This window comes from Onychomys torridus, chromosome 19, assembly GCF_903995425.1.
Source record: "Onychomys torridus chromosome 19, mOncTor1.1, whole genome shotgun sequence".
NCBI lineage: Eukaryota > Metazoa > Chordata > Mammalia > Rodentia > Cricetidae > Onychomys > Onychomys torridus.
Window position 1 is genome coordinate 9484178 of NC_050461.1, and position 12478 is coordinate 9496655.

Sequence of the window (12478 nt, forward strand, 5' to 3'; positions counted from 1 at the left end):
CCTCCTCCCTCGCTATTGGTGATTCAGCTTTTTATTAGACCAGTCAGGTGCATTAGGCAGGCAAGATAAAACAGCAACACATCTTTACATAATTAAACAACTGCAACACATCTTTTTCCCGGTTCTCAGGTAATATTATATCCTTCTGAGGTCTTTGATGTGGTTGAAGACTAGATAGTTATAATTTCCTCAATTATGATAAAAGATAAGTTAAATATAAAACCTTAGACTCACAAATATAAGATAGATAGGATATCTTCTTTAATATTGTAACTGTAATTCTTGCTTGATAATTGTTTTGTTATATGTAATTTTACTATGTAAAAGTTAAAACCTTCCATTTAAAAAAAAGAAAAGAAAAGAAAAGGGGAAATGCTGTGGATATCGCTCTGTATAAATAAAATGCTGTTTGGCTAGTGGCCAGGCAGGAAGTATAGGCAGGACAAGAGAGAAGAGAATTCTGGGAAGTAAAGACTGGGGCGGAGAGATACTTCAAGCCACCACCATGACTAAGAGGATGTAAGGTACTGGTAAGCCACTAGCCACATGGCAAAGTATAGATTAATAGAAATGGGTTCATTTAAGATAGAATAGTAGATAACAAGAAGCCTGCCACAGCCATACAGTTTGTAAACAATGTAAGTTTCTGTGTGTTTACTTGGTTGGGTCTGAGCGACTATGGGCCTGGCGAGTGAGAGAGATTTGTCCTGACTGTGGGCCAGGCAGGAAAACTGTAACTACACCCACCCATCTTCCCTGCTCTGACCTTCTCACGTGCACACATTCTTCAGAGTTGTCCCAGCTCAGGCGTTCTCTGTCGTCACCTGTTTGCTTCCTCTCACTCACTGGAGCCATAAGCTCCCTGAAGCCAGGGCCGTATGAGGGTTAGCTCTGGTGCCCAGGAACCTGCTGAATTGAACCCTTTGACGGAATCTTTACTCCACCAATCTAGTCATCTGTTTTAGAGTAGATTTATATTAATTTTTACCTAAAACATTAGGTTTTCTTTTCTCTACAGGTCCGTAAACTGCAGCAAAAAGTTCAGAGTTCAAGGTTAAATGACCCTTCTATCCACTGGGAAGCTGGCAGCCCTCAAGGACCAAAGAACGTGAAGCATGGTCCTAGGAAGTGTTGGAATGAACCTAACCCTTTCCAGAAAAACAGCAGCTCTCATCCAGTCCAAGTTCACAATCTCCAGGTGAAACTGAGGAGAGATGACATCAAGTGGGAGCAGTGACGGCAGCACAGCCGGCATCTTAATGACCTCACCAGTGCGGGCTGACATGTCTAAGTGGCTTTTGTTTAATACACTCTCGGGAACTTTGGAATTATGTTTCTGGCCTCTATAAAGTGTGGAGTTGTGTATTTTCAGAATAATGGCTAATGACCTACCAAGAACCCCAGACTAGGAAGTGGCTGCTTTTTCTTGTTGCCATTAACCAAGGAAGCAGCTCCTTGAGGTAAGCCTAGGCGCTACAGATGGACACTCATTCAGATCAAGGTGAATCTGAACTCCAAGTACCAGTCCACAGTGTCACTTAGGGAGGCTGTCACGCACAGATCAACACGGAGTGAGAGTCCTTTAATGTCCCTGGAATGGCCATCTTACCTTTTAAAAAATCTCAGCAGTAATCTTGTCTGGAAAAGGAAAAACACAATAATTCTGCAATTTTGTGAAAATGCCTTTAACTATGCTTTGATGTGACAGCTATAAAAAGTAATGCATTGATTAATTTTTGAAGACATTAATTCAGCTTTCTTCCTCTTCTATTCCCATTCTCTTTTCCAAACCTACTTTCCTTTTCAACACCAGTAACTGAGCTAATCTTACTCTTTTGTAACATTTCCTGGGTTCTTGTTTGTGATTTTCTTTTTTTTTTTGAGCTGAGGATCGAACCCAGGGCCTTGCGCTTGCTAAGCAAGCGCTCTACCACTGAGCTAAATCCCCAACCCTTGTTTGTGATTTTCATTAGTGTATGACAATGTGGGTGTCTAGGACCCAGGAAGATAATGGGATTTTATAAGAAGTTAGGCATTTAATTAACTTTATCCACAAGAGAAAATGATTTAGGTAAATGTGGTATCTTTTTTATACTTTAAAATCAGTGATGTCACAATGGATTTCTTTGTTGTATACATGTTTTATAATAAATTTACACTTTTTGTCTTTCTTAGAAGCCTATGGAAATTAGTACGTATCTTTGGAACACTTTTTATCTTCTGGGACAACTAGAAAATTGATATCATTAACTGAAACTAGACAAAAAGCTATAATAAAGGGAAAAACTTGGAATTAGGGAGGAGGTATAAGAAATGGGCCAATTCCAAAGGGTCAATTGGAGTGTGTATTTGCCTGAATTCCCAGAGGATGGGAAGTATGCAGTCTGAGTGTGTAAACACTGGAGATCAGGAGCCCAGAGAGCTGTCTCAAAGCAAACAAAAGAAGCAATCGTTCTCCCTCCCTCTCTCTCTCTCTGTCTCTCTCTCTGTCTCTCTCTCTCTCTCTCTCTCTCTCTCTCGTTTTTTTTGTTATTGTTGTTGTTTTTGTTTTTGTTTTTGTTTTTGTTTTTTTTTAGGACAGGGTCCATCTGTGCAGCCCTGGCTGTCCTGGAACTTGATTTGTAGATCAGGCTGGCCTCAAACTCACAGAAATCCACCTGCCTCTGCCTCCCAAATACTGGCATTAAAGGCATGTGCCACCACCACCTGGCTCTCATTTTTTGAGACAGTAGGCCAGGCTGTCCCTGAACTCACTTTATAGTTATTAATCTCAAACTGGTCCTCCTGTCTACACCTCCCACACAGTACAGTCATAGGCATGCGCAGCTATGCCTGGCCATAAGAGGCAGTTTGTTTATTTTACATATACATTTGAGACAGAGTCTCAATATGTAGCCCTGGTATCTGCCTGTCTCTGCCTCCTGAAAGCTGGGATTAAAGGTATGTGTCACCATAAAAAAAAGCAATTTTTAAGGACAATCTGTTTTCCTCAGAAGCATCGAAAGGTGTGCATAACAGAAATAGGTTAACTGTGGACCTTCTGGGAAGAGGGAAACTGTGACTCACTCTCATGGTGTGGAGTGCCGGGTTGGAGGACCACAGATAAGTCAGCTATAGGGGATTGTATTAGAGCCGTCCACAGCTGAGCAGAAGATCTCTACAGTGCGTCTCCGGTAACTTATGTCCCAACTCCATCCTGTCACCTTTGCAGCTCCACCTTCCCTCCTGGAGAGTATGAGCTCTGTCATTTCCATTTAGAATAAGGAAAAAAAAAATCCCAAGTAGGGCAATAACACAACCCTTTACTTTCTCTGCCTTTGTTTCCTAGGTGCTTAGGAAAGTGGCTGAGCGTTCTTCATTTACCAATAAAGTCCTTTTGTGTGGAAACAGAGGGCTGGGTTTTGACTAATTGCTCATGGGTTTGGCCTGGGCTCAACTCCCAGCACGGAATTAAAAAGAAAAATATATTGCTAAAGCAAGTTACTGTACAAAAGTTTTAGCAATTTAGAAATACTTGACTATTTCAAATAAGAATTGAGAATTGTCTCAGAAGTACAAAATGGTAGAAAACACTTAGAATTTCACAGTGGGAAGACTTCAACATCAGTCTCTACTGTTGAAGTCTACCCAAGGCAGGGATTGCATAGCACCTCGGTTTTCCCTGTAAGGGGTCCTCCCATCCTGCCTCATTAGGTTGCTGTAAGAAGTACAGCACCCAGCAGAGGGTTGGCATTTAGGGAAAACTCTAAATCAGCAGTTCTCAACCTGTGGGTCATGACCCCCCCAGGGGGGGGGCGGGGCTGAATGACCCTTCCACAGGGGTCACCTAAGACCATTGGAAAACACGATATTTACATTATGATTCATAACAGCAAAATTACAGTTAGGGAGTAGCAACAAACATCATTTTATGGTTGGGGGTCGCCACCACATAATGGTCGCAGTGTTAGGAAGGCTGAGAACTACTGCTCTTAATGCCTTTGAATCTGAGCAGAAAAATAAAACACAAGTTTACGAAGCTTGAAGTCTAAAGGCAAAATCGTGGATATATTCTGAGTAACTGAGTGGGCGTGTTGAAATCTGTTTACTTATCTTCCGTCTCTGTTGAAGTGACTTTGTCTTGCGTCCTAGCCTAGGTTCCTAAGGGAGAGGTAGAGCACACGGTTGGGCAGAAATAACCTGCTCACACTGCAGGTCACTCGGGAGTTTGTTTTGGTTGTTGAGGTGACATTTAATTACTAAGAAACGGTAAAGAATGGTTTTGTCAGCCCACCATGACTACTGAACAAACACATTTTCACAGTCTACCTGCTTGCCAAGGCTACTGACTCTGGATGGGTGGAGCTGAAGCTTTCTTTCCTGGATGGGACATTCTTTGGGCAGTGTTAGAGTTGCTGGGCAACTTCCTTTTTGAAACATGGAATATTTTCATTAATTTTTTTCACTGCACTGAAAAAGAATTATCTGGGTTCTATTTAATTAAAAATCAAAAAAAAAAAAAAAAAAAAAAAAACCACCAGAACTGGAACTTTCTAGCCAAGGCAGGTCTCATGCAACTGTGAAGCCAGAAAGGTCCAGTGTTGGAGCAGCAGGTACTGTGTGTTTCCTAATACTAGGGGTGTTGGGATCCAGGATGAGCTGCTTGGGAGCGGGTCACTGGCAGTGTGACAGTTTCTGCAGTGTTTATACCGGAGGGAAGTCAGCTCTGGGTGGTGTAAGGTTAAAGTAGGTTGTCTGGGAAGGGGGGTGTACTTGAAAAATCGTTTGGGGGTTCCAGGATGGGCATGGGACACAGGGCTTCAGGCATGATTTCCCAGTCTCTGGGCACACACTGAGCCACAGCTCCAGCTCTGAAAATAATTTTAAAGATTTTGTTGTAACTCTCTTACTTTAAACTATAACGTAGGTTTTTGTTTTATTTTGTTTGAGTCAGGGTCCTGATGTGTAGCCCAAGCTGACCTTGAACTCATGATCCTTCTGTCTCAGCTTCCTGAGTCCTGTGATTAAAAATAGGTGCCTCTGTGGCCAGTTCATAAAGTAGCATTTTTAAGCCATAATGACTTGTCAAAAAATTAAATACAAATTTGATTTTTCAAAAAGATTTATGACTTTAGTTATGCGTATGTGGTGTTGTTTGTGGGTAAGTGCACCTGAATTCAAGTGCCCACAGAGGCCCTAGTGTCAGATCTGGAGCTGGAGAGACAGGTTGATGTGGGTGTTGGAGACCTCACTCAGATCCTCCAGAAGAGCAATACAAGCTCTTTACCCACTGAGCTGTCCCTCCAGCCCTCTATATATTTGATTGTAGATGTTGTAAACAGTCTATCCGGGCAGAGCTGGTTAGTTCTGCATAGAATGAATGTCACAGCAAAGATCCATGGCTGGTAGATCCGTGGCCGGGTGTTATTGGTGTGGAGTAAGTAATTCCTACGTGTTTACAGACTTCTCCATGAATAGTTAATAATCACTGTGGTGCTAGAATGCTAACTGATCATTTTAATTGCCTATGACATTCAGTGTTTCTTGCACCAGACCGTAATTCAGTGGGTCTGTGTGAAGAAGGAGCCACACCCAATAAGCCTATAAAGAAAATGAAATCGAACTCTGGGGAAAGAAACTTTAGGCCAGATTTTCTTTTAATTGTTTCTCTAGGCTATAGTGTTGGGATTAAAGGTGTGCACCACCATAGTCGATTGAAGCGGAATTCTTGACCACATTGTGCCTGGAGTTCTTGGATGTTGCTTGTCTAATTTTTCTTCATTCTTCAGGCTGTCCTTGAACTCAATGAGTAGATTATTTTTGTCTTTCCCATAGGCGGAGAGCCCTGAGGGCAAGGTTCTTTCTGCTCATCCTGTAGCATCCAGCAGAGTGCTTGGTCCAAAAATGGTATCTCACTAAATGTTTGTTAGATAATTTGTTGCCTAAAAATTGTAGGAGGCTACTGCTCTGGGCTAAGCTGCACGGGGTCCTAGCAGATCAGCCTAAAAGTTATTCCAGCCCCAAAAGCAACAAATCAAGACTGTTATTTGGCCTTTTAGAAATAAAAGGTAACAATGAGAATAATTCCCCCAATAGACTACTTTTATTAGGCCCATTCATGACCTTTCCTCTGCTTTAATCTTTACAAAAGCAAATTACTTGAAATAACCTACGGTATTTTGTCTCCATCTCACATAGAAAGTCAGGTTTTGTCTTTGTTTTCTGGGTTTTTGTTTGTTTTATTTTATGTGTATGGGTGTTTTGCCTGCCTGTATATCTGTCTGTGCACTATATAAGTACAGTGTCTACAGGGCCCAGAGAGGACATTGGAGCCTCTGGAACCAGAGTTAGACAGTCATGAGCTGTCCTCTGGAAAAGCAGCCAGTGCTCTTAACCACCGAGCTGTCTCTCCAGCCCCAGTCCTGTTTTGTTTCTATGGCTCTGCACACACCAGCCAAGCTCTGTACTGTATCAGTGCACTCCCACCCACCTCCAGGGAATTGGCTTTGAGATAGCAAACCCCCTTTTTGTTCTTTGTACTTTTTGCAGCCCTTTTCTGAGTATAAAACTAACTTCACTCTACAGCTCACTGGAGCTCCTATTTCATGTAGCCACATGAGTCAAGCCTCACAGAGCCAGTTCAGATCTTGAAACTAGACGGGTTACGGTTCATGGACGTGTGCTAACCTGACCTTACTATTGGTCGTATCTGAGCACTGGGCTGGGCACTGTGGTTTCGGGCACCTGGTCAGCTGTTCTGCTCAGGAGCTTTCAAGGACTCGAGGCCTGTTTCATAGCCCCTGGGAAAGAAGAGCCCCGCGCTGTTTGCTTGGGACCGGGCTGGAATGGCTCCCGCAGCCAATGGGCCCATAGAAAGACGCCTCCTTTAGTGCCGTGATGTCACTATGAAGACGAGAATCGAGAGCCGAGGGTTCTTTAACTGGATATTGTTGTATTTGACTTGTTCATTTAGTAAATATTATTCTCTAGTAAACACCTATTTATGGCAAAGTACTAAAGGCAGTGGGAGGTTCAAGAACAGCAACTCTGACAGGTGAGATATGGGGCAATGTAGATGAAGAGAAGGCGACAGCAGATGACATAGAGGCAATGGCCGCTCCAGATGCTCAAACGGGTCTGTGGCTGCTCAGCGTTTATTCTTTCTCCTGGTGACAGATGCTTTGGGCTTGGCCTGTTTGCGATTTCTCATCTCCATCTTGCTCTGTATCATTTCACCTGCTCTTTCCTGGTAGCAGCATCCCTCTACCTCTTCCTGGGTTTGTTCATTGATAGTATCAGTACCTGCTCATTTAGGGCTTCAGAAGCATGTCCCCAGCTTTAGCGGTATCGTATTCAAAGGCAGGACCAGGTATCAAGGATTTTAAGACATTAAAGAGAGTGTGTTGGGGAGAGAGGTAAGCATTACTGATAAAACTGAAAAATAATATATTCATAGGAAAGGCATGTTCCAAACGCCACTTACTGACTTGCACGCAGTTATGCAAATGGTTGACAGCTTTTCTCATGAATTGAAGCCACGGTCAGTTTCCCCACCTTTTCACTTCGCTGGTTGGGTCAGATCCGTTTGTACAGCTACGGATCATACCCTGCCGGTGGGTTAGCACTGCGGTGAGCCCCAGCCAGCCCCTGCTAAATGGTACAGACAGCAGCAGTGCCACGGTGCTGCCGACGTGGTGAAGGCGGATGATGTTCTCAGAACTTTGTAAGCAGTGGAGTATAGTTTTGTTTTTAATTTTCTCACACTGCTGCAGACCAAATCTTGGGCCTTGGGCATGCTAAACACAGGCTGTATCTCTGAGCCATACAAGTGTGGGCTGGCCAGTTCAGAGTAAAGATGCTTCCGTCTCCTTGTATGGCTGTGGAAGTTTACTGGTTAGCCCACTTGGGCTAATATGAATTTATTTGATGTGTTTTACAGATGGAAGCCTGTTTTAACCAAACTCTTGGGGTTCCTGGTTTACATGATGCGATTTCCAAACACTGGCTGACCTACATCAGAGAAAGACTGCTTTTCTAATGTAGGCAAATAAACTAACAAAATCGTTTGCCAAGTGACCTCATTACTCCACCCCACTGTGGCTTCGGAGAGGGCTGGGGTGAGGGAAGAAATGCGTTCTTTGGGTGCTATGGTCTGTTTTATAGTCCGCAGGGAGGTGAGACTTGTGCGCATGTCCGCAGTCTGGAATGGGCCAAGATTTGTCTTTGGCAAACCCCGTTTGTCTTGGTAAGCAGTCAATAGTGGCATAGAAAGTACAGCCTGCAATAGCAACACTGTAGCAATCCTGGCAAGCGGGACTTCATGCTGAGCAGTCTGCCTGTCCCCAGTTTTATAATGGGTTAGTAGAAAAGATACACAGCTTACTTCAAAAATAGCTTTGTTAAGTAACTCCTGAGAAGGAGCTTGTGTTTCTGTGGCTTTTAATTCTACATTTTAAGTCTGTGGCTGTTGTAGTTTCCAGATTTCTTTGTGGTCACATCAACATTGTTCTGAAGAACTGCTGCAGAGAAGTGAGCAAAAGAACGACCCTCGTTCTAGTTCGACCCACTTAGAAGCAGTTCATCGTGCTAAAGTTGCTTTAACAGTTGAAGATAGGATCTGAGCTCAGCAGGTAAAGGAGCCTGCCACTGAGCCTAATGACCTGGCCTGTGCATGGGAGCATGAGAGCCACACCCAGCACGCACACAGTGTGGTGCACACATGCACCTCCATGCACACCTCACGCACATACACGCACACTAACAGAATAAATGTTTAAAATGTTTTAAGAGATCTTAGCCTTCATGAGAAAAGGGTGGTAAAGCAGAATGGCCCTCCAATGATTGTCAACTGCTTCTTCTGATTATGTGAGCTTGTTTGCTCCTTATTGGTTTCCTTAAAGTTACATGTACGGTGAAGTGTAGGGGACTTCTTAGAAAAACCCATCACTGAGCTAGTACAGAATGTGAATCATTCTTTGCTTGAAATACAGGACTGATGTTTACAGGGCAGTTGTCCAAAACAGTCCTGGCTGGCTTGAAAGCATTTCACTTTGCATCACTGTGTTACTTAAAACATAAGCCATTTGGGTACACAGGAAACCCACTTAAAGTTAAATTTTCTCTCCTGAGAACAACCTTAGAGATTGTTTATGGTTTTACGACTAGTTTCTAGCAAAAGTATCTTTACTGCCTTAAAATATTTTCAGAGATGAGCTAGATGCAGGAGAATATTAATGTTTTACATACTGAAATGCCTGAGCATGTGAAAAGCATTATTGCCTTCAGTTTTCCCAGAAATGAGCCAAGCTCCTAAGGAAAAGCGGAGAAATCCAGCACAGATGGGGAGTTCTTCTGGAGAGGGCGTCTGGCTGCCTGGATCTCCGAGCACCGCTCTCCCCTGCTGGGTTTGCTCTTCGTATGCAGCGCTTCCCTCAGACGGTCTTGAGAGCCTTGGTAGCAGTGGGACGGGCTTTGATCCGCTTTTGTCATGTGACTTAAATGGTCGACAGGTTAGCAGGGTTTTGGTTTTGGTTTGGTTTGGTTTTTGTTTCTTCAGACGGGGCTTTGCTCCTCTGTCCTTTCCAGAATAAACTTGGTGATAGATTTTAGCATTGTAGTAGAATACCTGAGAAAGTCCGTTCAGCTGTCAGCTCACAGTTGCAAAGCTTTCCGCCTGTGTTTGAGTGCCCCAATTGCAGTGGTGCCAGGGTGAGGCAAAACATTATAGGATGGGGTTGGGGGCCACAGGGCAAGTCTCTCAGCTGTGACCTCTGGGAAGTAAAGAGAGCTCACTTTTTTAACAAAGTTCCCAAACCCGCAGATGGGTTCCTCTGCTGATGAGTCAGCCCTTGTGATCCTTTCTCCTCCCAAAGCACCTGTGTCTCCAGCACCCCACTACCGGGGACTGTTGCGGGTTCTTCTATGATAAAGCCCCCTGAGGAAGAAACCTTCCAGGGCAAAGGGTTGTCTTGGCTCACAGTTCCTCCAGAGGAATGGAGTCCATGATGGTGAGGAAGACCTGGCACCAGGAACAGAAAGCTGGCTGATCCTCTGAATCCACACCCAGGAAGCAGAGAAAAAAAAGAGCTAGGTGGGCCTGGCTCAGTGTTGACCGCATAGCCCACCCTAGCGGTGTACTTCCTCCAGTAAGAAGAACCTTCTAAAGGTTCCAGAACATTCCCCTGCTGCACTGCCAGCCGGGGACACGTGGGCCCAGGGGTGATGTCTTGTAATCAAACCACACAGGAACCATGCCATCAACACAAGACTTTTAGGGACAATTACAGTTCTAAATCATAACAAGCTCCCAAGTGCCAAGAGGGCTGTGACCCATGTGTGGGTAGACTATTGTAACTTGTCCACACAGTCCTCACACACACACACACACACACAACTTTGTAGATAACAGCATGATGTTCCAGTGTCCAAAGGCTGGACACCCAGACCTACTAAAACACTATTGCTTCAAACTACCATATTCTGAAGTTTAAAAAAATAAACTATTTAGAAGCTAAATCATTTAGGAAAGTTTATGTGCAGAGATTTGTAAGGGAGTCCATGGAAGATTTATTAAATTAAAAAGAAAAGTAGAAGGAAACCCCCTATAGAATTACCAAAGCCACCAAATTCATTGTTTTCTCCACAGTAGAAAACAATTCAAATGATTACCATATCTGAGAACGTCATCCTGTGTCTTCGGACATCAGCATTGCCCAGATTGGGGACGCAGTGTGTCAAGAGATTTATACGGGAGGCTGAAGGCCTCATTCACTTGGAGAATAAACTAGCCATGGTGACTTCCTGGAGCTATTTTATATTAATATTTCATTTCCAGTGATCCCCAAGATGGCCTTCAGGGTTCAGTGGTTAAACCAGCAGGACTCCTGGAACCCAGAAAGCTTCTGTGTTCCTGGTTATGGTCTATTAGAGGAAAAGGATACAGGGTAAAATCAGCAACTGATAAGGCACATGAAGGGCCTATCATGTGTGTGAAAACCCAGCGTTCTGGAGGCTGAGGCAGGAAGAGTTCGAGGCCAGCCAAGGCTACCTAAGAAAACCTGTCTCAGCCTCCTTCTCTCTCAAAGCCACATAAGCCAGAGACTGAACAGCAGGCCCAAGCATTAGGTTGGTTTTTGTTTTGTTTTGTTATTCCTCAGTGAAGTCACACAAACATCCTTCCATTCACCCAGCAGTGTTTGTGATACTGTTCTCTGAGTTTTGCCAACAGGAAGCTCCTCTAAGCTTGGTACATTGGTCACATGGACATTACTGGCAGCCTGTATGGCCGACATTCGGCATCCATCTCCACTAGCACTTGAGCTGATCCTATCCATGTCCCCGCCATAAGTCATATGTTAGCTTAGGCTATCTGCCATAGCCGAAGGCTCCAGGTGAACAGAAATACTCCAATCGGGCAGAAAATTCCAAGTCACCTTCCAGGAGCTGGAAGAGCCGAGCCTTATTTGAAGTGTGACGAGCCACAGTGAATCCCTGCTCTGCCGATCCTCATAGCTGTGTTGTTCCCTAACCCTGCAGTGGGATGGCCACTGCTGCTGTCACAGCCTCCAGATTTCCTACTGCGCAGACTCGCCGTCTTTCCTGAGCCGTTTTCGTGATTCAGTTCTGTCTCAGGTTTCCATTGCTGTGATAAAACACTAAGACCAAAGCGGCTGAGGCAGCAAAGGGTTTATTTCACCCTGTGGCTTGTAGTCCATCATCCAGGGAAGTAAGGGCAGGATCCTGGAGGCAGGAGCTGATGCCATGGAGGGGTGCTGATGCCATGGAGGGGTGCTGATGCCATGGAGGGGTGCTGGAGGGGTGCTGATGCCATGGAGGGGTGCTGGAGGGGTGCTGATGCCATGGAGGGGTGCTGGAGGGGTGCTGATGCCATGGAGGGGTGCTGCTCCTGCCTTGCTTCTCGTGGCTTGTTCAGTCTGCTTTCTTATGCACCGCCCAGGAGCACCTGCCCAGGGGTGAGCTCGTCCCTCACCCGTCAAATACTAATCCAGCAAATCACCACAGACAATCTGGCTGGGGGGTTTCTCAGTAGATATTCTCTCTTCTCCAATTCCTTTCGCCTATGTCCAGTAGACACAAGACATAAGTCAGCACAGGAGCGCTACTTTAATGCTATTTTAATTATGTAAGTATGATTAAAGAATTGATGCTTAACATACAAAGGAATTTGGTGTAGGTCTGGTTCATAAAGCTGGAGCATCTGATGCTGGAGTTTAAAGACAGCTTTGGTGGTTGTGTGAAGTAAAGCCACAAGGTTGTTGTTACATTAAGAACCGTTGCATCCTCCGCTGCTAGCTGCCTAGACGGGGCTGTTTGAGGATGGGCTTGCCTCACATTGAGGAGATCTGTGGCATGGTCCAGACAGGAAAGGGAACAGGTTCTTACTGACTGCTGAAACAGCCCCAGGGCCATGATGAGTCAAGGCACTAATGTCTCCTGGAAACACAGTGGCCACATGATTTGAATGTGCTCCCCAAAGATC

The 12478-nt window shown here is 44.6% G+C and overlaps 2 protein-coding genes across 4 annotated transcripts in view; both read left to right on the forward strand.

Moving 5' to 3' along the window:
- Positions 1-1895, forward strand: part of Cep57l1 (centrosomal protein 57 like 1) — a 60975-nt gene extending 59080 nt beyond the window's left edge. For all 3 annotated transcript variants that reach the window (XM_036168586.1, XM_036168584.1, XM_036168585.1), the window contains one exon: positions 1019-1895. In XM_036168586.1, coding sequence (XP_036024479.1) covers positions 1019-1237 — 219 coding nt within the window. In that variant the 3' untranslated portion in view covers positions 1238-1895. The remainder of the gene's footprint in view (positions 1-1018) is intronic.
- A 2674-nt stretch (positions 1896-4569) lies between these two features.
- LOC118570606 overlaps positions 4570-12478 on the forward strand; it is a 173289-nt gene continuing 165380 nt past the window's right edge. The window contains 1 exon segment of the mRNA XM_036169266.1: positions 4570-4592. The gene's annotated coding sequence lies outside the window, so the exon portion shown is untranslated.